Source organism: Fistularia commersonii, chromosome 13, assembly GCF_037954325.1.
Source record: "Fistularia commersonii isolate RoL2024-O1a breed Wild chromosome 13, RoL_Fcom_v1.0, whole genome shotgun sequence".
Taxonomy (NCBI): Eukaryota; Metazoa; Chordata; class Actinopteri; order Syngnathiformes; family Fistulariidae; genus Fistularia; species Fistularia commersonii.
This window is the reverse complement of record NC_141296.1, coordinates 4342840-4370756: the sequence shown is the minus strand read 5'-3', so window position 1 is coordinate 4370756 and position 27917 is coordinate 4342840. Positions and strand designations below refer to the sequence as shown.

Below are 27917 nucleotides of genomic sequence, written 5' to 3'. Positions count from 1 at the left end.
TCGCGCTTCTAACACGCTACCGGCGACGCCCGCCCGGCTTTTTTTTCTTTTCTTTTTTTTTTTTTCTTATTTCATTCCCTCACTTCCCACGATCTCGTCGTCATCGAGTCACAGACATGGCGGCGGGGATAAGAAAAGCGCAGGGCTCACCGGTGTGCGTGGGTGTGGGCGTGGAGTGAACGGACATGTGCAACCGTGGAGAACCCAACCTCTGATTTTTTTTTTTTTTTTTTTTTTTTTTTTTCCATCCATGGATTAAAATCCACACCGGTTGAAACACCGACCCCCGCCACCAGCCGGTGTCCTTACGCACACCGTGAACTTCCCGTGTTCGCATCCGGAGCCCTCCCCACGCGTGGGTTGCACAATCTCCCTTCCCGGATGTGAGGCGGATATACGAAGCAACCGGTTCACCGACTCCCCACGCCGACCCTTCGCCCGTTTTCAGGTGAGTGACAACCGGGTTCCCCCCCTCCCCCGCCACCGCGCATCGCGCGTTTTCCCCGGGGCTTTTCCTCCAACCGCCTCCGGAGCCTCGTCACCCGGGGATCCGGTGCAAAACATCGGATCGGAAACGATCGATCGATCGCTGGTGTGAGAACCGGCGTGGCATCAACCTACCAGGAAGTAGCTTAGCTTTCAAGCCCCGCTGGTGACATTTGCTCCAGATTAATATTTTAGCTACTTTGGAGCCTCTGCATGGCGGACCTCCGCGACGGATGGGTCGGGAGGGTGGATTTGATCGGCATGTTTGCACGGGGGGGTGGGAAGGACACCCGGGGCTCGGAGGCTAGAGGAGGAAAGAGGAGGAAGATGAGGAAGAGGAGGAGGAGGAGGATGCTGCAGTAGATCCGCCGCCGCGGGGTGTGGTTGGCGGAAAACCGTGCAGACTGCAGCCTGCAACGGTTGGCGGTTCCTTAACCCGGGCCTGTGCACCGGCGGGGCCTTGTCTCGTTGACGTGAATACACACACCGGTGGACAGACTTGTGCTGCCACACACACACACACGCATACACACACTCCTGCACGATTGGCCTGTTTTTAGAGCAAATGCATTGGTCTCAGGATGCTGGAGCTTCACTTTGCACTACACTTTCTCCTGTTTATTTGTTTCTGCCTTGACAACCAACCATCCATTAGTAAACTAAATGCATTTTTTTTTTTTAAGCGTGATCCTAAATACCATGGGATTAGCTGCAATGGTGCAGCTGTTTGTTTCAGAATGCATCTTTTCTGGCTGCTGGCTACAGTTTTGAGTAAACTGGCTGAACCGTACTTTTAGAAATGTCACATGCAACCGACACACCTAATGTGTGCATAAGCGTTTTTGTATTGACACAATATGACCAGTTTGAAATATTACTATACTACCTCCATGTCCTGCTTCATGAGGATAAGAAAGGCAGATGATGTCTTTTTAATATTTTTTATTTTTTTTATTTTTTTAGATCTCGGAAATGAGTGTATCTCACTTTGCATGCACTGAGATGCAGCCATGCGTGCATTAGTGTAAACACACACTGATGAGCCTGCACAGAACAAGCTTTTATTCATGTTTGCATCAATAAAAGCCTTGAAATAACAATATGACGTATTGTGATTACGAAACACATAATGGGATAGGGTTGCAGTTTGCTGCTCGGTGGGTCGTCTGTGCATGCGCGCGCGCGCGCGTGTGTGTGTGTGTGTGTGTGTGTAGCGGAATGTGAGATAAGCAACTACAGACTTCTGTTTAGGTTGAATAGTCATCGGGGTCACTAACTTGTAATCATCCTGCTGGCAGAGTAGTTTTTAGGTCATATGTTTCACAAGTATTGCACTTGGCAGGGCTACTATCGTGAGGATCACTACAGCGTGTCTTTGGAGTATCTCCATACAGCTGTGTGTGTGAGTGTGTGTGTATAGGTGTCTTGAGAGTGGCCAGACCCTTGTTGTCAGTGTGTGTTGATGCTTGTGGGATGTGTGTTTTCTACGTGCAGGAGTTTATCTTTGTGTGTCTGCAAAACCACTGCTGATTTTTAACCCAGACAGAAACGTCTGGAGGTTTTATAGAACACTTTAATTATGTATTTATTGGACCTTGGTGTCTTAGTAATATCTGGTTGATGTTTGACTCCGTGTGTGTGTGTGTGTGTGTGTGTGTGTGTGTCCTGTCTCAACATTAATTGATCCGTCTATTAGTGAATGGAATACAAATATTAAAGCGAGCTGTAAAAACTGAACTTAACATTGGAGGTATAAAGTAATAGCATTCCTGCGAATAATATAGATTTTCATCATTACTTTATGTAACAGTGTGCTTGATCTATACTTTTCTAACTCCCTATATTAGAGACGGTAATGGAGCACTTGTTCCTTTTGAAAATGGAATTTTATTTCTCAAATTTACTTTTAAAGGTTCTTGAATAATTCTTGTCTCCTCCTGTTTGCATGTCGAAGTTTCTTTGGGAAAAGACACTGGATGCACAAGTTGCTCCTGATGGTCTGCTTCCAGGCCATTTTTCCCATTTTAACTATGAAAATGCAGCTGAATTTTGCTGATTTTTTCCTCTATTTTCTTATCAGAACTTCAGATTCGTCAATCGCTCCGCGTCCCTGGTTTGCACAACGTTTGCCGAAACATAGTTGAATTGACTTATTAATGAAAACCGAGACTTTACCATTAATTTTTTAATTTTTTTTTATTTATTCATATTTTGTTCCCTGTCAAGTTGTGGCTGCACTCCGCATGCTCGCAGCGGATGAGGTCGTTTGAGTTCTACGGTTTACTGCTGGCTTTTGTTTGCTTCCGAACGTTACAGATGCTCAGTAGCTCCCTGGCGGCCCATTAAATGTTCCAGTTTCCTGGGGTTTTCGTTTAACTATAAAATTTCAGCTCGGCCTCCTTCGCTTTCAACTTCAACACGTGTGGTCGGCACGGGTTTTTGCTGGAGCTGCGTTTTTAGCGCGCAAACACGCGCTTGTTCGGCAACATATCGACATACCAAGTCCTGACCTGCAATGTAAAGATGATAATGAATAGAGATTGCGGAGTTGTAATCGAGCACTTTGGGGAGTCACTTTGGGAAAGTGTTACATCCAGATGTTGGTAGAATGCAAATGCAAGCTTCCTTCCTTCCTTCCCTTTGAAGACAAACCGGGGAAACCATCTGTCAGCTATTTCAGATCTGATAAATTCACATATGTGGAAAAACAAGCAAACTACTATATGTGTTAGAAGATGAATAGAAAATAAGACTAAACCTTTTATTTTTGGAACAACGTCTGAACGTTCCAGTGCAAAAAAGAGTCAAGTCTATTGACCCGCTGTCAACAAATGCATTTTTGTTACTTCTGCGAATACTTGCTTTTTTGTATTCGAGAGAACGTGCCAGCTGAGTCCACCCTTGTTTCTCCATAGCCAGTGTCCGCACTCCAACTCTGAATGATCTGTGTCTCTTTCTCTTTCTTTCTTTCTTTCTTTCTGTCTCTGTGAATGAGAGTCAGCTCAGTGATTTTTCCCGTTCGCAAACATCGCCATGGCAGCTCGTTGGTGGGGGGTTGGTTGCGGAAAGTAGGTGGAAGTGGTTCAAGGGTTCTCGCTCTCTGATAAGGATCTGCATAATTATCGTTTTCCCCTTCAACAAACGACTTGGCCGTCGATGTGACCCCGTCTAAAACTGCATCCAGTTTTTTTAAGGTTTAACCGTGCGTGCTGCGTGGAAACACATGTGGAGGAAAGCTTCTTTGCCTTCCAGCATCAATGCATCTTTTTTTTTTTTTTTCTCTCTCTATCTCAGCACAGAGATTGCACCGGATAATGCAATCTAGTGTGTGTGTGTTTGTGTTTCAGATGTGCAGTGTGTGCTTCTGTGTGTGTGTGTGTGAGATTCTCAAATTCAGCATGAGACTCCTCCTTCCCATCATTCCCCTACCAGGGGAGGAATAGAGTTTTGAGAGCAGGGGGGTTGTCGTGGTAACTGTTGGCTGCCATCTGTGTATGTTTTTGAATGAATGTTGTGTAACGTGTGAATGCAGGAAAAGATGGAGGTGCCCACACGATCTTAAAGCTTCAGCCGGCTCGTCATTGCATAATTTATTCGTCAGCAGAAACACTGCGAGGTTACTGGGTTACAGTTCATTCAGGGAAGATATCGGAGGTGTTCGCTTTCAGCTTTAGTGAATTCATCTAAATCTGGCAGCACATCTGCATTTTGTTTTTATGTAAAAACACACACGCGTGATGAAGATTGCCTTCTACATCTGAGAAAAAAAAAAATCTACTCAGACATGTTGTAGGTTAATCCACCTCTTCTTTGGATTGATGACAAAATAACTCTGGACAGATTTAAATATAGTGAATATTTTAAACCTAACGATAGGGTTTCCTGTTTTATTTAAAAGCAATATCAAGAGGTGGCTATTGTTCATTTTTTTTTTTTTTTTTTAAATAAATTGTGTCCTCAGCAAATCTCAGCTTAATAGTATTGAAAAGCAAAAAGGGAAATGCCAAGAGCAAATTTGCAAGAAGTCTCTTTAAAAAAAAAAAAAAAAAACAGGGGAAAATGAACCCAAAAAATGAAACTACTGAACACATCAGCCAGCATTTGCTATTAGATCGCTAGAAAACATTAAGTTAATCCGAAATTCTAATATAGACTTAAAGCAGAGCTGAAATTACACTATCCCCCCCCCACTGAGGGTTAAACAGCAGCAATGACTTATAAGCTTTTAACTTTTAAGCAGAGGGTTCTGATCAGATGGAAGCATCTGGATTATGTTATGAGGGTTTTTTTTTTTTTTGATTTTTTTCTTTTCTTTTTTTACCTCTCTGAAAAAGAGATGAGTGAAGGGAAACATGAGAGATCTGTGACTCCGGAGAAGCTCGTTGTTCAGACGCATGTAAGGATTAAACGCTCAATCTAAGGTGTTGGGAGGAGGTGATAATCGCTAAAAAGAGTTTCCAGTATTGCAACCAGTGTCCATGTCTATGAGGAGAGTCTGACTGAAAGTGGAATTGCCCCAAAAATAGTTTATTATACAGACGAGTGTAGTTCAACCGGCTGACTCACCCTTTTTCCATTTTTTTTTTTTCTTCTTGTATTTGTTTCTTTTTCTCCAATAGAAACCGCTGGCATCCTGCAGCAATGATGTAGCCTCGCCAGTGACGACGCCGTGCCGTGCAAGCCTTGCAGGGATGAGGAGCGGCGACTAATACGTTCCTCCGTTACGACACACCTGGCTCTCTATGTCTGCCCTGATTGGTCGGGCAGAGTGCGATGTCATCGGCCGCGCCCCCTGCGGCCCCGCCCCCTAAAAAGGGAAGGAAGCCGGAGAAGTCGGAGGCGATGGCTGATTCGGCGCCGGCCACCAACGAAGAATTGAGGAGCAAAATCATGGATGTCCAAATTGAGCTGCAGCAAGAGCGTGGCAAGGTGAGGGTGGATGAAGGTTATGCTATTTATAGTAACAATAACCTCAATAGCAGCTAATGAATAGTCACATATGTATATTCAACCTTTTTTAAATTGGCTTTCAAATCAAGATATTTCACATTAGACTGCACTTTTTACTCCTTAAATCACACATAGGCAGGTGAACTGGAGGTTTTCAGCAGTATTTGTTGTTATGCTATTTATAGTAACAATGACATCAATAGCAGCTATAAGACAGTCACATGAATATTCAACATTTTAAGATTGGCGTTCAAATCAAGATATTTCACATTTGATTGCAATTTGTTTTACTCCTTAAATCACACATAGGCAGGTGAAACTGGAGGTTTTCAGCAGTATTTGTTCTTATGCTATTTATAGTAACAATAACCTCGATAGCAGCTAATGAATAGTCACATATGTATATTCAACCTTTTTTAAATTGGCTTTCAAATCAAGATATTTCACATTAGACTGCACTTTTTACTCCTCAAATCACACATAGGCAGGTGAAACTGAAGGTTTTCAACAGTATTTGTTGTTATGCTATTTATAGTAACAATAACATCAATAGCAGCTAATGAACAGTCACATATGAGTATTCAACATTTTTAAATTGGCTCTCAAATCAAGATATTTCACAATTTTTATACTTCTCTAGTCACACATATTACACATATTAGGTGAAACCAGAGGTTTTCAGTAGTATTTGTTGTTATGCTATTTATAGTAACAATAATGTCAATAGCAGCTATAAGACAGTCACATGAATATTCAACATTTTAACATTGGCTTTCGAATCAAGAAAGTTCAGATAAAACTGCGAATATTTTTACTCCTTAAATCACACATAGGCAGGTCAAACTGGAGGTTTTCAACAGTATTTGTTGTTATGCTATTTATAGTAACAATAACATCAATAGCAGCCAATGAACAGTCACATATGAATATTTTTGAATTGGCTTTCAAATCAAGATATTTCACAAATTTTTATACATCTCAAGTCACACATATTACACATATTAAGTGAAACAAGAGGTTTTCAGCAGTATTTGTTGTTTGCTATTTATAGTAACAATAACATCAACAGCAGCTGTAAGACAGTCACATGAATATTCAACTTTTTGAGATTGACGTTCAAATCAAGATAGTTCACATTTGACTGCAAATTGTTTTGCTCTTCAAATCACACAACTCTAAATATTCAAGGATTCAAGGAACTTTTCTTGTCAAGCAGCACAACTTACAGTATGCGGTAAGAAATGTTTATCCAAGCCATAAAATAAAAAGTAAAAAAAATAGAAGAGCTAAAAACGAATAATAATAGCAAAATGTGAACATGTAAACAACTAAGAGTGCCATGTTGGTAGTAAATTTACCCGTGAAGCAAGGAGGTCATTTTGTATTATTATTGTCCCGATGATGGTAAAGTATTGCTGCTTGTTTAAAGCACGTGTCAAACTCAAGGCCCGCGGGCCAAACGTGGCACGCCGTGTCATTTTATGCGGCCGCAATAACAATAATAATAATCCATTATAATCTTAAAAGTTTCGACCGTCTTAAAATAAATTAATCAGACACGTAAGTTGACCATAAACTTCATCCTTAATCCACATCAGCGAATCCACATCAATGCAAGTGGAAATGAGAAATATATTCAGTTATTTAACATTAAGGGGTAGTTATATTTATTTTACATTACATATGGTTACATTTATACTGTTACTATTATATGTGGCCCTTTGAGGGAGACTATTATGGTAATGTGGCCTTCGGTGAAAGTTTGAAACCCCTGGTTTAAGGTGTCTGCAGTGCAGGTCGACAGAGGGACAGAGAGCGTGTGTGTGAGAATATAAATGTGTGTGTGTGTGTGAGGGAGTCTACAGAGCGTGGCTTGAGTTTAGCAGTCTTACAGGTTCCGGGAAGAAGCTGTTTCTGAACCCCGGGTGGTTTTACTCTGAATGCTCCTCAACCGCCTGCCTGATGGGAGCGGCTGAAACTGTTTGGTTCAGTCCTTCATGAATGCATAGCGCTCTCCCTTTGCATCGTGATGTGTGGAGGTCTGACGTATAAATATATATATTTTTCACTTTTAATTTGCAAGTGTAGGATTCATGCTCAGGGAATAAATAAAATCTACAAAATTCCGTGCGGCATTACGCGGAACATTACATTGGATTTATACAAACAGGTACAGGTTTGTTATTGGAGGAACTACCGATGGAGGGGGAAAAAAATATATTTTAGACATTTTCAGTTAGATCTATTTTGGCGAAAAAAAGGATCTAGAGACCGACAGCCTGCCTGAAGTGATGTTTTAAAAAAGGAAAACATCTCCTGTTTTTGCTGATGGTTTTCAAACCCCTTTTAGATGCGTTGTTGCCACCTTTTGGTAGGTGTGAGACATTAGCACAAGATTTCAGCTAAATAAGGGGAAAATAACATTTATATTAGGATTTTCTCTCTCCAAGTATTAAAGCCAAAAAAAAAAAAAAAAAGTAGCCCTGCAGCGTGGCAACGTATTTTCATTTTTTTTTACATTTTTTTAATTTTTAATGCTACGAACACTTTCTCTTCAGAACGCGGCTCTCCCTTTTGAACGCGCGCACATTTCTCTTTACGCTTGCATTTTCACCTGATCGTTTAAGCCTTTTTTTATTATTTTTAGATGCGGTTTAAAAGTCCCGGCAGGTCTGAACATGCCGGAGCGCTCGGGATGCTTATACCGACGCGTTGTGTCGCTGTTTCAGGTGTGTAAGCTTCGCGAGCGTCTCCAGGAGCAGCGGCAGGCTCGCGAGCTCGAGCAGCACAAACACGCCGTGGCGATAACGGACCTGCGCGCCAAACTCCACGAGGAGAAGTTGCGTGAGATCGCGGCTGCGCGCGAAGCCCTGGTCCGCCAGCATGAAGCCGAACTGGCCAGGACCATAAAGATCCGGGAAACCGAAGTGCAGCGGCTGCAGGGTCTGGTGAACGCACTGAGGGATGGAGCCGCAGACAAACTCAAAAATGCGCTTCTCAGCGAGGCTCGGGAAGAAGCACGGAGAGCTTTCGATGGCGAGAGGCTAAAGTTACAGCAGGAGGTATGTTGGTATATGGATGAATGTAAAAAAAAAAAATTATTATTATGTAATAACAGCAAGAAATGCTTATTCAAATGCTTTCTACTGTTTAACACACTGCGGCATGTTTTAAAAAAAAACAATCATTGAAATATAAAGTTTCCTGTTATGGGTTTGTTTTGTTCTATTACATTTTGTTTGTTTTCTTTTTTTTTTTTTTTTTTTTGGATGAAAACAAAACTATTTTTGGTATTACCAAACCCCTAAGTGAGCGCACATATGTGTGCATGTGTGTATCTATTAATATTTACCTCTGTAAACTCCGCTGCTGGAAAAACAGGAAGCGGTTCGGAGTCTCTTGTTGCCAAGCTATTGTTTAACTGTAACCTTCCAAGTCAAACATCTATCTTTGTAGCTGTTAAAATGGGAGCAGTGATTGAAAATGCCCGAATATCACCCGCTCTTTGTTTTTTTTTTTTCTTTTCTTTTGTCTCCGCATTCACGGGGTCACTTAGATTCAAGAACAGAAAATGGCCAGGAAGCAGGCGGAGGAGGCCCTGGCTAACGCTCTGCAAGCCGATAAAGCAAAAGCGGCCGATCTCCGGATGGCTTACCAGCAGCACCAGGACGAGGTGCATCGTATCAAACGCGACTGCGAGCGAGACATCCGCCGACTGGTGAGGCCTCACGTTGCTGGAAAGACACCCCATAATGTTTAATATGGAATCAAAATAGCCACTACGGCTGATAAAACGTCGTACTGCGCAGCAAAGGGTAACATTCCCTCGACGCTAAATGCACAGAAGATAATTTGACTCATCGGTTTTTAATAGAAATAATAAAAAGTTTTATTTAATGGGTCATCAGTTTGAAACTATAACGTAGAGTGACAGCTTTTTTTTAAAAAAGCAAAAGCATCCCGTAATTATAGGTTCACATTAAAAGCAGATGCAGCGTGTGGTCACGGTAATCTGTGGCCCGTTGCAAAAATAAAACTTGTCATGTCCTCCCCACAGCGTAGATCTCCTATTAAATGACCCATTTTTTGGAGTTAGTGGTGTGAGAGAAAAGGATACATAGAGGAAGATGATTCCCCTGAAGTGAGATTTATATATTTTTCTCTTGTTTGGATAGCTTTTGCAATAAGAATAAGACAAAGAACAAGAACAACTTTGTTTATCCTGAAGGAAATTGTTGTGCCAGAGTTACAAGCGAAACATAAGAATAATATATAATAGTAGAAAATTGTATAAACAGTTAAACAGTAAAAAAAAAAAAAAAAAAAAGGCGAGAACAAGAAATACATATAAGCTATAAAGTGTAACAATACTGTATTTCTTTACATATTTTTAATTGGACTTAGACCAGTGGCTCCCGTTACACCAGCATCTTTCCTCTCGCTTGGTTCCAGCTCTATCCCCCTGGAATTTTATGGATGCTTATAGGCTAATTTCTGCACATTTTAGTTTTTTTCTGACTATCTCTTGTACTACAAGACAAACTCAAGGTCCGCGGGCCAATTGCAGCCCGCCACGTTGTTTTATGTGGCCCGCAAGAACGTCTTAAAAAGTCTGATCGTCTTCAAATAAACAAGTCAAAGGCGTGCATTGACCATAAACTACATTTCCCACAATTCCTGATCATGTTACCCGCCAAGCGACGGCATCCCGCTGTTAGATCGCACTATATCCACATCAATGCCATTTTCAACAAGTGGAACTGAGAAATATAAATGATCCCTAAATGTCCAGGAAGAGACAAGTTGATGCAAATGGAAGGCGGATACATGTTTGTGTTTCGAGGAGAAAAAAGCGTCATTTCGTTTGTTTTAGGAGGCAGTGTCGGTTGTCCAAGAGTACAATCTACTTCGGTGTTTTGACGCCAAACAAGTATGTTACAGTTAGCCTTCAAGAAAAACCACAAATTGTCCAAGAATTAAAAGCCAAACTTACGATGGCGGCAGAATGTGTTCACGAAAGCTGCATCCAAAAGCACTGCAGCAGTGAAAGCTAGCTTGCAACTAGTAAACATATTTTTTTTTTTTACATCAATGCAAATGCATTGCAATTTGGATTTGAATGAGTAATAACTTCAGTTATTTAATTATTATATTAAGAGGTAGCTTAATTTATTTTACATTTGATTACATATATACTGTTACTGTTACATGTGGCCCTTGGAAGGCAACCATTAGGCTGATGTGGCCCTCGGTTAAAATGAGTTTGACGTCCGATGAGATGCAATTTAGGCGAAAATTATGTGATTTTTCTATTCTTTTTTTCCCGTGTGTTCGTCATGCCGTAGAATAAGCAATCACAATGAAATAGATTAGGAGCAACTGTTATCCCCTCTTGGGTGTTTCAAAAGATTTTTTTTAGAAACCGAGAGATAATTAATGCCATTAATTCCATTAGTCATCATAAGTAATGCCTCACATTTTGTTTGTATGCGTTAAGACCGGAAAGTTTTGGGTTCTATCCCCGACTCCTCCTGCCTTGCACGGCAGCCGTGTGTGTGTGTGTGTGTGTGTGTGTGTTTGAGTTTGTGTGTGTGCATGTGTGTGTGTGTTGGAGAATAAGCGAGTACAATCAAGTGCGAAGCGCTTTACAACCGCAATGTGATTGAAGTGCTATATAAGTGGAGACTATTTACCATTTGAAAATACTGCGGTCTCTGTTTTCACTGAAGTTACTATTTGGAAACCCCCGGTATGAAGTAGGAAAACACGTCTGAGTGGAAAAAGTGAATTGCCAAAGATATCTGTGAATAATGTAGAGCAGGCATCTTAACACCAAAACAGGAAAGTAAATGCATTGTTTACAGCAGATGTTGAATTTTTTCATTGTGGATTGTGGAACTTTACTGCTTGTGAGACCAAATGAATGCCTTGGGTTGTAAAGAGAACATAATATATGATTGAATTTCACATTTATTTGCAGGAATTTGATTGTAGAACGATCTAGTGGATATACGACATTTGTTTTGAATGTGTTCGGAAATGTCTGTTACCGATCATCCACCGGCTAATATTCCAACACCCTTTTTTTTTTTTTTTTTTTTTCCGAACCCTGTGAAATGGTAGATGGATGAGCTGAAAGCGAAGGACCGGGTGGTTTGCGCCCTGGAGAGGGAGCTGGGGTTGCAAGCTGGATACACTCAGAAGCTCCAGCTTCAGAAGGAAGCCCTGGACGAACAGCTGGGTCAAGTACGAGAGGCTGAGAGACACAACCACGGCAGCCCAAAGAGGGAGGTGGTTCCCGGACTCGGGGACAACAGCGACCCGCTCAACAACCAGGTACCTTCATGACGTTTCGCGATAAATCTGAACATTTCTGCATCCCTTGTTGGAATAGTAGCTTATTTAACAATGAGCATCATCAATCGTTGGCGGTATGTTGTTGTTGTTGTCGTTGTTGTGCTCTACGTCAGATGTTTCCTAAGTAGGTGTTGGGAACCTTTTGGAGAGCTGTGTTGATTTTCAAATTTAAAATATAGATTCAAAAATACTATAATAAAATAAAATTGCGTACATAAATAAATAATAATGATTAAAAAAGTTTGCCTGATACTATTATTATTACTTTTGAAATAAAACAAACAAACAAACATTAAATTAAATAGAATAGCTAATGGTTAAGTCAGGCATACCCAAGGTCCGGCCCGCGGGCCAAACGCGGCCCGTGTTCAAATTTACACCGGCCCGATGCGTTTGTCATAAAATCAATAATAAAATGTAATTCGGTACGGCTGCCTGTTTTTCTTTTTTTGTATCTTTGATCGAAGTCTAAAATTGAAATAATGAAAACACTGCATTTCTTCTTTTTGAAAATGAGTAACACAAGGATTCAGATGGCCCTTAATGTTTGGTACTTTGGAATAATATCACTGTTACTGTTATTTTCCTATTAATATGTTTTGAATTTGGAAGTTCATAGTGAGCATTTGTCGGTAGTTATTCATCATTTTATTTATGTTTATTTATATTATTTATATCAAATGAACCTAGATATGTTTTTTAGCTTTCCAGACAGACCTTTTACCCATTTTTATGAGTGTTTTTTGTTAAAAATTTTGATTTGTGTTCTGTGTTAAGACATGAAAAGTATGCCATTTGCAATAAAAAAAAACATTAATGAAATAAAAGAATAATAAAAAGAATGTCAAGCTGAATGGTCGCCCGTCACACATTTTCACCCCACCAAATATGGCCCTCTTTGCAAAACGGTTGAACCCCCATGGGCTAAGTAAAATTTACTTTGTTTATTTGAATTATTCCTGAAAACTGTCGCAACTTGAGTAACCTTTCATTTTTTTCTTTGTCAGGATTGTTTGGTTATTTCTAAAATTACTAGAGAATAAATTGTAAAGTCAATTGATACACATATAAAAAAAAAAAAAAAGCATTTGTCGTTACAAAAAAAAAAGCAAATTAGCAAGGGGATTCAATCTTTCTGTTGCGCATCTAAACACCAGAACATGAATCTCATATCTTCACCATTTCAAAGTATAATTTCAGCTCATTCTTCCACCCCATTACTTCCTTTTCCCATTAACTCCCATTACCTGCGCGCCTGCATGCTTTCCCCTTTTTCAGTTTTTGTCCTCCTCCTCCTCTTCCCCTCTCCCCCCTGCTCCCCAGGAAGTAGAGGAGCGCGATATGAGGAGGTTCCAGCTGAAGATAGCCGAGCTCCACTCCGTGATCAGGAAACTCGAGGACAGGAACGCTCTGCTGGCCGACGAGAGGAATGAACTAGTGAGGAACTGTGCATAGGTTTACCCACGGCAGGGGTCCCCAAACTTTTTCCCTTCTCCGATGGGGGGGGCGGGAAAAGTGTGACGATTGCGGAGGTGTCTAAATGTAAACATTTCTTGTTTTCCAGAAAGCCACGCATAATCAAAAATGAACCCTTTCTGGGATCTTGACAGAAAATAAAAAAAAATCAGAGAATAAATAATAACATTATTAGTGAATAATATCTTTGTCTATAATAATGTATAATGTATTGTAATAATAATAATGATAAAATAATGTCTGTCTCTTGACAGATGAGACAAACAGCTTCTTCTTTGAATTGGTAAAAAAATAATCGTTTGTCCACTGCAGGTTAAACACCCTGCAATCTGAATCTATTTTCCCTTACCTAATCTTTTCGCCATTATTTCGTGTTATTTGACAGAGGTTTGTCCAGGATTTATTTTTTTGAGGGAGGGGTTTCAGATAAGGCACAGACTGCAGAAGGGTGGAATAGAATGTCATGTTTTATGCATGTGGCCAGAATGAAAAAAAAAAATTATAATGCATCTCTGGTGTTGTTCAGGGGCCGGGCAAAATGTGGAGGCGGGCCGTATCCGGCCCCCGGGCCGTAGTTTGGGGACCACTGACCTCGGCTAACAAATGCACAAATAAACACACTAATACTGGACTAATGAAAAAAAAAAAACTTGAGGAAAAGTTGTTAACTTTGCTGTTTTTTTTTTTTTTTCGCCTAGTTGAAGCGTGTGCGGGAGGCGGAGAGCCAAATGAAACCCATGTTTGAAAAGAACAAACGTCTGTCCAAAAAGAACGACGACCTCCTGCAAACACTGCAGCGCATGGAGGAGAAACTAAAGCTCCTGAGTCGAGAGAACGCCGAGATGGTAAGGGGGGGGCGGATGAAATAAAAATGCAAGCGTTTATTGGAAAAATCGTCATTTGGATTTTCAATCGTCTTCCTTTTTAGAAGGAAAAAAGCTCCTCGTCGCGCCCTCCTTCACAACAGCAAAGCGGTCAACCCCAGCTGAAGCGGCCGAGCTCGCTGACCGATCTCAGCCACGCTCACGAGGAGCAGGAGGTGGAGTTCCTCAAGCTGCAGGTTGCCGAGCAACGTAGCATCATCGACGAACTCGCGCAGGTCAGTGTTTTGCTCTTTTTTTGTACCCTTTTCTGTACCCTTACTTTACGCGGGAGTTACGTTCCAAGACCCCTCGAAAAGTAGTGACGTGATGATTTTGATGGTATTTATAGATATATTAGCGCTTTACAAACCTCCTGCAATTGGTTATCCACCCACCATCGACTGTATTCCCACACTCTTATAAAGTACACTTAATATTTTTGCATAATTGTAACCTATATTGTAATGTCTATACACGTGGGGTATTGCTTCTCTCTATCAACCAATCACCATGAGGAATGGAATCACATGCTCACCCAATCAGCCAATAGCCAGTGTCTGCCAATATCAGCCAATAGCGTGCCAAGTACCGGTCTACTCTACTTAGGGTTCGCGATGCTGGGTATCTTTGTTCAGCAAAGGAGATCTCATATTTTATTTATTTTAGTTCAGTTTTACTATCCTTGTCTAGAATATGGCTTTTTCATGATGGGGAAAAAAAAAACGCTAAAGAATGATAAATCGCGAGAACCGAATTACAAAAAAAAATCTGAGGGTCCACTGGGCACAAAAATTATGCAATGCATTCGGAACGTACAATAAAACAAGTAGCCAGTGTTGTGGGGATGCCGAGGACACTAAAACCTTAAAGTATTTAATTAACTTTCTTCATTTCTAACATCCCCTGCATGCTCCAACTTATACAAAATCATTAGCTCTGTCAAGAGATGCTTATTGTTTACAACATAGAGAACCTGTAGATATACAATATATATTTAGTCATATTGCAAGTGTCCCCCCCCTTAAAGGAGCACTGCATTAGGAACATGTATATTACACTGAATTTCTTGGCATATGTAAATTAGCTTTTAAAAATGAAATGTTTCTTCAGCCTAATCAATAGGAAACAATTTCAGATAATCTATTATTTATCAATTTATATTTTATCACCAGCCAGCATGTATTATGTTCATAATATTCCCTGACTGGCAAATTCAGGCCTTTTTGGTGTTGTCACGAGACTATTTTTGTGCTCTTTGTATTAAGTTGTGCATGTGGCTCACATTTTGTGTTGGTGTGTGTGTGTGTGTGTGTGTGTGTGTGTTTGTTTTTGTCAACAGGAACGTGACCGTCTGGTGATGAGCATAAAGGGCAGGAGGAAACCTCTCAAACTGTCCAAAGTAGGTGTTTTAATCTAGGAAGTCTGTAGCTTAGCAACTGTCCCACCTGCCCCTGACTGATCCACAAGCACCATGTGTGTGTGCGTGTGTGTGTGTGTGTGTGTGTGTGTGTTGGGAATTGTTTTAATTGGGTCCATGGAGAAAACAATGACAGTTCCATTCACGCTAGTATGCATCTAGCAGAAACACACAAATGCTCAATGATTGAGGTAACACTTATTTTAATGTTATTGGTAGCATTGATGTACTTTAAGAAATGCAAATAATAACTCAACAGCGCAAGATGTGTAAAAAAAAAAAAGAAATGCAACTGAACTAATTACGTTTCCTAATTTGCGTGGCAGGTTCAGACTTGTGCACAGGGGTGTCAGGGGAACCTGATGTTGCTAGGCGGAGGAGGAGCCTATATGTGATTTCTGCTGAGCATATATATATATATATATATATATATATATATACATTTATACTTTTACTCCTGCAGGAACTAGTTTGTCATCAGCAGGGTGGATACAGGCTTGGGTGGAGGAGTTTTGACCTGGAATTTTTTATTTGATTTTTTTGTCAGAATTTTTTTTGGAGTACAATTCAGTTCAGTCAGATTGTTTAACACTTTTTATTCTAAAAAAAAAAAAAAACATTTAGAATTTTGCTTAGAGCTCGCAGCGTAAGGCACAGGGAATTTAAAAATCCGAGATTTACACGCATACTTTTGGATTTTTTTTTTTTTTGGCAACATGACAGAGTACATCCTCCTCATCCTCTACTTCTCTTCCTTCATTTGTTTGTGTGCGCTGGTCTGTCTTTACTTCTCCGGTTGCCAGGAGATGACTTATAAACACGATGGTAAGAATGTTGAAACAAGCGTGCAGAGCCTTGATAAGATTAAATGATAATGTGACAGTTGGCGTTTAGACTTTAAGATAAAATGCAACCCTTTTATTTTTTTTTTTAGGTTATTCATGGAAGATCTTGAATTATCCGTGTAATCTAATGTGATATTTTCAGGCTCAGTTTTTCTCGGGGATATCAGTGAGACTTGACGTGCTTTTCATTTTTTTTTTTTTTTTTTTTTTGTCAACTCATGTTCTTCCTCCGCAGAGGCATGTTGTGGAGACATATTTTGGATTTGACGAAGAATCCATAGACTCCGAGACCTCCTCGCTGACCTCCTACAACACTGACCTCACCGACCGAACGCCCGCCACGCCAGAGGAGGATTTAGAAGAGGTAAAAGATTTCAAACCATTAGTATCAGCTATTCAAATGTATATTTTTGTAAGTTTCAGTTCCAAGCGTCACCTCACTTCGACGCTTGTACTGTATTTTGTGGACTACAAGTCGCATTTTATTTTCGTGGTTTTGGCTGGTCCTGCGACTTGTACTCAGACTTATATATTAAAATATACTGCTCAAAAAAATAAAGGGAACACTTAAATAACAAATTGTAAACTGTTGTGTGTATTTCCACTTTAATTTTGAGTGTGACTCCAAATCCAGACCCCCATGGGTTCATACATTTGCTTTCCATCGATAATTTTTGTGTCATTTTGTTGTCAGCCTATTCAACTATGTAAAAAACAAAATATTTCACAAAAATATTTCATTCATTCAGATCGAGGTTCTGTTATTTCAGTTTTCCCTTTATTTTTTTTCCAGCAGTTTATATATTTTTACATGTTATTTTCACACTGACAACCACGAAATTGTTCTCGAGGTTTGTGTGTCAGTATCTGCTACTCCTATTACTCCTGTACTACTGAAAACTTAAAAGAAAAACTAATAAATGCCTTCAAAATGAATATCATATTATGCAAATTACAAGCTGGAAGTAGTGCAGTATGCAGCCGAAAGGTTAATCGAGCAGGAGAAAGAAAGTTTGGATTTAGCAAGAAACTAGTGAGGGACTGGCTTGTTAACGGTGAATTTACGTCTCCACACCCAGGTAGTTGCCTAGGCAATGAATATAAATTACTTTATTATCCGCACTATAAGGCGCACCAGATTATAAGGCGCACCTTCAATGAATGGTCTAATTTAAAATATTTTCACATATAAGGTGCAGGAAGTACAGTAGTGGCTGGGGTTGCGTTATACATCCACTAAATGGAGCTGCGCTAAAGGGAATGTCAACAAAACAGTCAGATAAGTCAGTTAAACTTTATTAATAGAATGCAAACCAATACAAACCACCTCGTTCACTCCCAAAACAAGTTAGTGCATTCACAATACTGTACCGTACGTACCGGTCGCTCTTACCGGTATTTGCGCCGCCTTTGTCGAAAACAATGTATTTCCAACTCCATTTGTCACAGCTTTTTATAAAACAAAAGCATGGAGAAATGAAAATGGACGCTTCGTGCAGTCATATATCCCAGCATGCACCGCGCGCTACTTCTTCTACTGGAGAAAATGGAGTCGGCGGCTGCTTCCCGTAGTTGCTCAATATTGATCCATATATAAGGCGCACTGGATTATAAGGCGTGTTGTCGGTTTTTGAGAAGATTGAAGGCTTTTAGGTGCACCTTATAGTGCGGAAAATACGGTAGTTTATGGGAGGACCTTCTTGGTGTTATTGTTTCACTCTACGCAACCGTCACGGACAACAAAAAAAGGTTGAAATGAATGTATTTATGTATGTATGTATATGGTTCTGAGATGGCTATTTGGTTGAGTGGTCACTGCTGACTTCCAAATACTGGTACTTCGAATCTTGGGGTAACTGAATTGCATTTCTCGTAAGTGGCTTTGGATAAAAGTGTCTGCCAAATGACTCTAATGTAATGTAACAACAATGTCCCAAAAATAGCCACGCCGATGAGGAAACGGCATGCCATCTACCTACGGAATTGGCGGAGTTGCTTATAAATGACCTCGAGGATGTAAAATTCAATGGATTTAATGATTTGCAGTGAGATTGAAATATTGGTAAACTATCCTTATCTGGATAACTGTTACTGTTTAGAGAAATATTTAGAGTTCTGTGATTTCCTATTGGCTGTGAATGCATTTTGGGATGAGGGAGAAGGAAGGGTTTGGGTGGAAGCAGAGAGAGGGAGCGCTGAGACGGAGCCGCTGTCGCTTCATGTTTACAATTATTCTAATAATGATAATATACAACCAGCAAATCGTCATTGTTGGGCGCGTCCGCACTATAACTTTCCTTGCAAGATAAAATGGAAATAAATATCCCCCCCGAAATGCAACTTATAGCCCAGCGTGACTTATATGTTTTTTTCTTCTTCATTATGCATTTTTTTTGGCTGGTGCGACTTATACTCCAGAGAGTCTTATAGTCCGGAAAATACGGTATTCATCTCGAGAGGCCGGAGTAAGAATTTGAAACCTTTTTATTTTTATTTATTTCCCCCTCTCACCGCTGTTTGACACATCCAGAGTGTTTCTCGCGAGGAATCGGAGCTTCGTTTCCGTCAGCTGACCAGAGAGTACCAGGCCCTCCAGCGGGCATACGCCCTCCTGCAGGAGCAGACCGGAGGTTCCCTGGACGCCGAGAGGGAGGCCAGGGTAATAAGTGGTGTTTACAACCACTTTTTTTTTGACTCCTAACCCTTTAACTTTTAATTATAAATACATTTTAAATATGAATCGATCCCGCAGACGCGTGAGCAGCTGCAGGCAGAGCTCAACAGCTGTCAGGCCAAGGTGGTGGACCTGGAGAAGGCCCTGGCAGAGCGAGGGCAGGTAACAAAGACGCGAGATGGCGAAAGGAGTTCACGCGTCCTCCTCTCGCTGGCCCTCCTGCATGTTTGTCTGGCTGCTCTGCTCCTGGGCTGGCGCTACGCCGACCAGGTTTGCCGCAGATTCCTGTGATGTCACTTCCTGCATGTTTTCGTTGTCACGGCTAAGTGCCTGCACGTTCTTCCTTCCTGCACCGCTATTTTTTTTTTTTTTTTTTTCCTGTCATTTGGTCTGTTTCCTGTCGGGCAAGAGGATTCTCCGGTTTCCGTCGGCTACGGGGAAAATAATGTGGTTCTAAACAACACTAATCCTGGTGGTGTTTTGTTTTTGAAAATATACACCTTGAAGTTGATTCCAATGTCTTTGTATAAAAAAAATAAATAAAATTTATAAAAAAAAAAAAAAAACATCTATTTGACCAGACAGCAAACCCAAAGATTTGCTTCTGTATAATAAAAAAAACTTTTAAACCTATTGTTATTAAACATGCCGAATCTACACAGAACATACAATGGTGACGTTATCACAATCATTGAATATCACCGCCCCTAATTTGTTCTTTTGTTCTCAAGATTTTCTGTTCTTGCTGCATGTCGCATTTTCTTTTTTTTTTAATTTTTAATTTTTTTTTTTCCACTGCACACCCTTCCTCTGTCCCCCCCCCCCCCCCCCTTCAGTGTGGACTCTTGATGAAACCATCAGCATATTTCACATCTGTTATCTCAGAGGCGAGCTTTCCCTGGATCAATAAACGTGTACAACCGCCACTCTGCTCCAGTCTGTCTGTGTTTTAAGTCACGTCTGCACGTGTCCTTCACCATTAAACGTGGTTTGCACGACAAATCCCTGACGTCGGGCCGATCTCCTCTCTTGGCTTCTTTAAATGGCTCCTGTTCCGCCATGTGTCATTTCTCGTTGTGCTGTTTTTTTTTGGTTGTCACGGCAGGACTCGAAGTGGGTGGAGGAGAAGCAGTTCTTGCTCAGGACCAACCAGGAACTTCACGAGAAGGTAGCTTTAAAATGCATTCGCTTTTATTCATCAGTCGAAGTCATATACGACATGACATTACATGTTTTTTCTACAATAGTCACAAATGTTAATAGAGGTCTATAATAATTAGTTCATTATTAATAAATGTGCACCTAGCTGAGACATTTAGTGCCTGTGCATGGTAATTAAAAGTTGCATTAGATTTTGTATATTTACCGTAAAATACCTAATAATTACTCAGTGTGACTCTTAAGTTAATTTGCGTAAACAAAGGTTAGCTAGCAGACAATTAGCTTAGCGTGTTGTATGTTATGTCAGTTTTTATCAATTCTACATATAGCGATTTTCAGAAATGTATGGGGTTTTTTTTTTACCTTTTAATTCACACGTGTATGCGAAACTTGCCCATATTGTAATAAAACAAATTTTTTTAATTACTTTGCAAGACATCACATAGCCCTTGGTAAGTCCATATCTAACATTATTACCTTTTAAAAGGCCCATTAACCAAGACTGTTCCTTCAATAAACTACATATTGATATCGATTAACGCTCAAAGCACTTAACACATAATAAATTAGTGTGGGTCTAAAATAAGCTTTTCTACAGTAACTCTTATTGCCCAATTGTTTAGGCTATTTTTTAATCCTGAAGTGCAAACATGCTCATCATGATTTTTTATGTCACCAACCAAATGGTGGATATAGGTATCTTTCAATTAAAAATGAATTGTAAAAATTTCACTTTTTTATCCCTTTTGCCAAGTATAGGAATGGCATTATTTATTTATCTAAAAATAAAAAAAAATTAAAAAAAAAAACAGAGAAATGCTAATAAATCGCTCAAAATGTGGTTTGAACCAATCGTGACAGCTCGGACGCTGCTGCGGAGCTCTGCCATGATGCGGAGGATCCTCATTTTGTTTTAGTCCAAGCCTCATTCTGGGACAGCAATTTTGCATGACGGGTATTTATAATATAAGGGGAATTTGTCAGATTTGTGCGTAACCGCGGTCCGTGTCCGTCTCTAGATGTGTGCCCTGCAGCAGGCGGAATCGCGGCTGCAGGCCGAGGTCCAGGACGCTCGGGACCAGAATGAGCTGCTGGAATTCAGGGTCCTGGAACTGGAAGTAAGAGACTGTATCAACGTCAAACTGTCACCAGGAGGCGACAACAACAATCTCAGCTCCAAGTGCAAGACTTACATACAGTGACGCACCAGGCACACCTAAACACACTGTTTCACCGATACTTACCCATGAGTGTATGCACCAGTGTTTCCTTGGTTTGCATGGCACATGTATGTGTACCTCTGCATCGAGCTGGAACCCTTTTAAACAACTAAATGTCATGTTTTGAGATGAATATAATTTTTAATCGAATAAAAATGTATTTAATTTCAGTGTCAAAGCCCATGTTCATTCATGATTTCCTCTTGTTTTTGCATGTTTGCCCAACATTTCGCACTTATATTTTACAAAGGACAAAACAAGGGTTTACAAGAGGTCAAGGACAGCTGAATAAAGCATTTTAAAAATAGTTTTAAAGAATAAAATTTTCAACAATGCTTTTTGCTGTCGACACTTGGTTCGAAAGATGTTTGACTTTCCATCGGTGTACTTTTGTTTGACTGAAGGCAGAGCAAAGTTCCCAGCTTTCTAGTTTCGGCATGTTTTTCCCCCCAAACTCCCTCTTCCTTTGATTCGGTTGTCCTGTTTTCTGTCTTTGGGTTTGAACCATCCCCCAATTTGACATCTCCACGTCATGTCTCAGTGTCGTAAGTAAAATCCGTCATCCACTCCTCTTCACTTGTTTCCAATCAACGTCTTGTTGTTCAGGCCGAGCGTTTCATCGCTTCCGGCGGTTTGATGAAACGCGGTCACTTGATGATCGCATGTTGCTTTTTTTGTCGCTCATTTGTTTAGTATTTACGGTGCCGTTTGCGTCCTGTAGGAGAGGGAGCGAAGATCTCCCGCTCTCGGCCTCCACATGTCAGCGTTCCCTGAGAACAGCAGCAGCGCACTGCAGATCTACTGCCACCAGGAGGGCGTCAAGGTGAAATCCCACTTGTAAAAACTCATTATCGTGACTGGATTTGCTGATATGTGTTTATTACATGTCTGATATTAAACTGCGTGCAGGATGTAGTCATTCCTGAGCTGATGAAGAAACTCGACATCCTGGGAGATAACGGGGTGAGCGCTGTGGCGACTGATGAATGTCCTGAACTACCTGGTGAATTCTGATCATTTTAAAAGGGTATTGCGATTTTTGCAGAATCTCCGAAATGAGGAGCAGGTAGCGGTGATCCAGGCGGGGACAGTCATATCTCTGTGTGAGAAGGTGAGTCGGAGACCTTTTCAGATATGTATATTACTAACAAAACGCTGCCTTGTGGACCTGGAAAAAGCATACAACTGCGTGCCGAGAGAGAAAGTGTGGTATCGGATGAGGAAGTTTGGAGTGGCAGAGAAGTATGCTCAACGGGTGCAGGACATGTATGCTTGCTGTTGGTGTGACTACATCAGGGATGCGCTCTAAAGCCCCCTCTGCAGCGGTGATAGACAGGCTGACGGATGAGACTCGAATATCCACGGACTATGATGGTTGCAGATGACATCGTGATCTGTTGTGAGAGCAGGGAACAGGTGGAGGGAAATCTAGAGAGGTGGAGATGTGCTCTGGAAAGGAGAGGAATGAAGGTTTGCCGCAGAGTATTAGCCAGAATGAAAGGAAAGGTATACAAGACAGTGGTGGGACCAGCGACGCTGCATGGTCGAAAGAAGTGGTCCCTAACCCCCCGATCATTTGGTACCGGTCCGCAGAGAAAATCATTTTTTTATTATACCTTCCGGATCTTATTTTGCAAAACGACTGCCGTACCTAATATTGTAACTGCCTAATATAAAGTGTAATCTTTGTATTCAGATTAAATAGTGTGAACTGACAAAGGTTCTTATTACTTGACCCCCTTCGCCTCTTAAGCAGTCCACGGAAACATTTCCATAGATATAACTGGTCCCTGGTACAAAATAGATTGGGGACCACTGGTCTAGAGCATTGGTGCCAACTCTTTTTTGGCCTGGGAGCTATTCTTAAAATGACCAAGTCAAAACGATCTACCAGAAATAAAAATGATGTGTGCGGGGGAAAAAAAAAACAAAAACTATATACTGTATATGAGATGAAATGAGATTTTCTTTAATAATCCCATGCTTTGGCTATTTGGCTACATGCTGTTGTTTCACAGCAGCAGCAAGACACACAGGACAAAACAAGCTAAAACACATGTAAAAATAAATAAATAAAATATAAATATGTATTATAATTTATAGTAAATAAAATAAATAAACTCTGAAGTGTAAAGGTATAAAGTATAATCCAAAAAAATGTCTCTCCATATTTACCAATATACGGGAATAAATAATAACCAAAGTGGCAATGTGACGTATCACAGTAACTGATTATAGTGAGTTATTATAAAGATTTGATGAAAGATTTCCTGCATTTTACCGTTCAACAGCAGAGCTGTAACAGTTTTATATATATTTTATACACCAAGTATACTTAATATTCAAATGTATGTATTGTTTCCCTTGCATAGCGGCATGAACATGTATGGCACAATGCAATTCTGTACATTTTTGACCATTACCTTAATTTGATGACGTCTTAACTAACAGCTTTGAATCGAGATCTCGGATTGGCTGCACTGTGCGCCAATCAAGCGCCTCAGTGCTTTAGTGGGGGCGGATGATAGGCTAACAGCCATTTTAAATGATATGCGACCTACCCAGATTACCTGTACTGGAGTGTCTTAATAATTATTTTCAATCAATATTGAATTGAGAAACTCCATATTTTTTCCATTTTGTTTAATTTTGTATGAATTATCACATACAAAATAATGCCGGTACATTTATGTGATCATTCATGATTTTAAGGTTGAAGAAAAATGCCCCAAAATCCAAATATTTAAATTGCAATTTTCTTTTTTTTCAATTTACGTGACACCTAGTTGGCCCGCGCATAAAAATAAAATAAGAAATGTGGCCCGCCAGCCAAAATAATCGCCCACCGCTGGTCCAGAGGAAGACCGAACACAAGATTTTTGAAAGAGGACATGAAGTTAGTCGGGTACAATGGAGGAGGTTGATTCACTGTTAGCTGAAATGAAAAGACAAATATTACCCAAATGAAATTAGACACCAATGTCTATTGCCTATCTGTATATTTTATATGTATTGTCTATTTTAAACAGTTTTATATTTGTATTGTCCAGGACTACAGATGGAAATTAGCTATGAGCTATAATCTGGTACAAACATCTTTAATGTATTTGTACACTGTCCAAATAAACTTCTAAACAAACAAACAACAAATATGACGTTGTATGTTAGCGAATTACATTAAAATGGAATTGTTATTATTATTCCTTAGTTTCTCTAAAACCTGTCCCTTATTTTTCACTGCATCTTCATTCACAGTGGTTGAAACAAATAGATAACACGGAGGCGGCTCTGACACAGAAGATGATCGACCTGGAAAATGACAAGGTGAACCATCAGTTTATCACAAGAATACGGACGGATTTCCGTATGGTATTGGACGGTGACGCACAAATCTGCAAATGTGTGTTAATAAAGACGATTGTGACGTCATTTCTCATCTCGGCAGGAGCTGTTCAGCAAGCAGAAGGGATTCCTAGAAGAGGAGTTGGACTACAGGAAGCAGGCCCTGGACCAGGCCTACATGGTAGGGGCTCTGGAGTCCAACGGCACGCCCGGAGAATTAACGCCGGCGATTGTACTTTTTCTAGAACGACACCGGGACGCCTCTCGTTTTTTTTTTTTGTGTCCATGACGACGCCCCCCCTTCCGAGAATAAGCGATGGGGAAGTAATTCAGGACTGCAGGATTTATCGTTTCCGCATGAGAACGTTGACATTTGAATGCAGCACGCTCGGTGATGGTACAAATTTGTCATATTGTGCTGGGATACTGCATCTTTTACCAATAAAATCAAAAAAAAAAAAAAAATCCTCTCACCCATTGAAGCCACTGAATTTGCCGAGGAGTTTTAAATCTCGGCCACGGGCCCGACCCTTTTTTTTTAAAATCACATCCTCAGTAGCTGGATTTAATGAAAGGAATATTCTTATTGTGAGAGTAGCGAGACCCGCAGATTTTGCTTTCAGTGCCAGTCGGTCGCTCTGCGCTCATAGTAAATCAAACCATTTTTGATTTTGTCAGTTTTGGTGTTGGTGTGTGTTTTGTTAGTCACCTGCGAAGGAGTGAGAATTAAGCAGTTAATTTGTGATGTTAAATTTGGTTGTGTAGTTCAAAACCAAATATAAAGTGGAAAAGTGTGTTCCCCATATTTGCCATGATCACAGTGAGCGTGTTTGTGTGTATGTGTTCGTATGCATACCTTTCTTTACGTACGTGCTCGTGCATGCATGTGTGTTTTTTTTTTTTTTTTTTGTTCCCCCCCCCTGCATCCGCATGTGCACGTCTGTCTGCCCATGTGTGTCGTGTATGTCTCTGTGTGTGTGTGTGTGTGTGTGTGTGGCTGGCTGTGCAGAGGATCGAGGAGCTGGAGGCCACGCTGTATAGTGCGTTGCAGCAGGACCAGCCGGCATGCCAGGCGGTGGCCGAGTCGCTGACAGACAGGCAGCGGGAGGAGCTGAGGCTAGCCGTGGACAAGCTGCGGCGTCAGATTCTCCGGCAGAGCCGGCAGTATGACAGTCAGATCTTACAGGAGCGCATGGAGCTCCTACAGCAGGCCCAGCAGGTAAGGCTTAAAAATCAACCCAGTCAGGTCACCCAGTTTGAACCCAGTGCACAATCTGACCTGCGTTTACACGTCAGACCCCCCCCCCCGTCCTCCCCCCCGTCCCCGCCCCCCCGCCTCACCCCCCCCCCCCGTCCCGCAAAACGTCTGGTGCTTTGAAAAAGATGCAGTATCCCTGTGTGCGCACTGTCTGTGGAAGTGGAAAAACCGTGACAAGAGTGACACCGTAGCCTTGTGGGAGAATGTGTGTTTCATTGTGATCTGTGTATTTCCCCCCCCCTCCCACCACCACCTTCCCCTCCTTTTCCTCAAGTGTCCCTCCAACCTGCAGCCTTGCAAGTCTTTTACCACCGCGGCTCGCGGACTGACAACATTAACAACCTGCAGCATGTCCAGTTTCATTTGAATTATTTTCACTGTAACTAACAACCTAACACCCAGCACCGTATGTTATTAATCGACTTTGTATCAAATATTCCAAGCGAGTATTTTATGCCTTTTTGAAGGTTCCCGAGAAAAGAACTGAGAATGGGGGGAAAAAAAAAAATAGATTTGTCAGATTAATGCCACTGTGATGTAGAAAACTATATGAATCTTATAATTTTTACTTCTTGTGATACGTACTATTCTTGCGTGGCAATTTAGATTGTACCCAAGATAAAAGATGAAATAGATAAATCAGGGAACTGAAGCAGAAAACAGGAACACCAGAGCATTATTGTTACTACTACTACTATTATTATTATTATTATTATTATTATTTAACAGTTGAAGCAGCAGCACATATTCTTAAATATTCTAAAAAAATTCTAAAAAATTCTTTGAAACTATTTCCTCATAGAATAATGACTTGAACCTAGGGATGAGCCCTTTAGGCTCGAAACTTTTATTTAATGAATATTTTATTGAAGCAATCCTCTCTACCATACGTTCACATACATTACTCTGCATCAGGTTTTGTATTTTGGAATTTCATGACTATTTTGCATTATAAAATTGGAAGATATAATATTGTTTCTCCTAAATCTACTTTTTTCTTGCATCACTAAGTATATCTGATGTGTTTCGTCCCTCGGTCTGCATTTGTAGGTCGAACCGAGGAGGCTGTTTTATCCCGTAACCAATTGATAATCTGCTCAGGTTCGAACTCTCGAATGTGACAGACGCTTGTTATAGCTACTCTTCAGTTGCCATGGCAGCCGATTGTTACCCGGCATAGAGCAGCGGCTACCATGGCGACGGATGCAAAAGGAGCATTAGGAGTACATACATTTCCTACAACCGAAATTTGACATTCTGGGCCGTCTAACCTCTTGTGTCTTTGCCTTCCAGAGAATTAGAGAACTCGAGGACAGGATTGACTTGCAAAAGAGACAAATAAAGGAAATAGAGGAAAAGGTATAAACTATATTTTTATCGTGGCGATTCGAGGAACCCGACTCGAAAGGGAGAATATAAGAAATTCGACATTTGCCGTGTTGACGTTTCTTAAGTTATTGACTCTGTTTTTCTTCTCTCTGTGTTTTTCTTTTCTCTTTTTCACCTGGCAAATAACCCCATTCCATTCTTCTAGTTTTTGTTCCTTTTTTTGTTTTTCTCTTTAGCTTTTATTCTTTGGCCTTAGCAAAAGTGACTGTGGACCCACATCAGGTATCACCAAAAATTTCAACTTTTCTATTCTTTTATCCATTACATTTGTCAATATCTGCCGGTGAAAACGACAATGAAAGACATGAAGGATGTTTCCTCTTCCTCAGGTGTGAAGGTGCTCTGGAAACAAGCAAGGACTAAAGAAAAACCTAATTGTTTTTTATGCATTTGTAGACAGATCATGAAAACCTTATGGCCTTTTTGATAAATGTGCACTTTTTTTGCAGAAGAAATAACCCAGGATGCAAACATATTTG

The 27917-nt window shown here is 40.6% G+C and overlaps 1 protein-coding gene across 1 annotated transcript; it reads left to right on the top strand.

Moving 5' to 3' along the window:
- Positions 1–27903, top strand: jakmip1 (janus kinase and microtubule interacting protein 1). Its single transcript, XM_086157755.1, has 23 exons — positions 1–448; positions 5106–5415; positions 8166–8498; positions 8993–9154; positions 11560–11772; positions 13072–13230; positions 13968–14114; positions 14198–14368; positions 15472–15531; positions 16630–16758; positions 18925–19053; positions 19147–19230; positions 20174–20236; positions 21249–21347; positions 22171–22272; positions 22359–22412; positions 22495–22560; positions 24705–24773; positions 24895–24972; positions 25801–26010; positions 27343–27408; positions 27584–27660; positions 27768–27903. The coding sequence occupies exons 2-22, from the start codon at positions 5260–5262 to the stop codon at positions 27632–27634; spliced, it is 2601 nt and encodes an 866-aa protein (XP_086013881.1). The 5' UTR covers positions 1–448; positions 5106–5259; the 3' UTR covers positions 27635–27660; positions 27768–27903.
- The last annotated feature ends 14 nt before the right edge of the window (positions 27904–27917 follow it).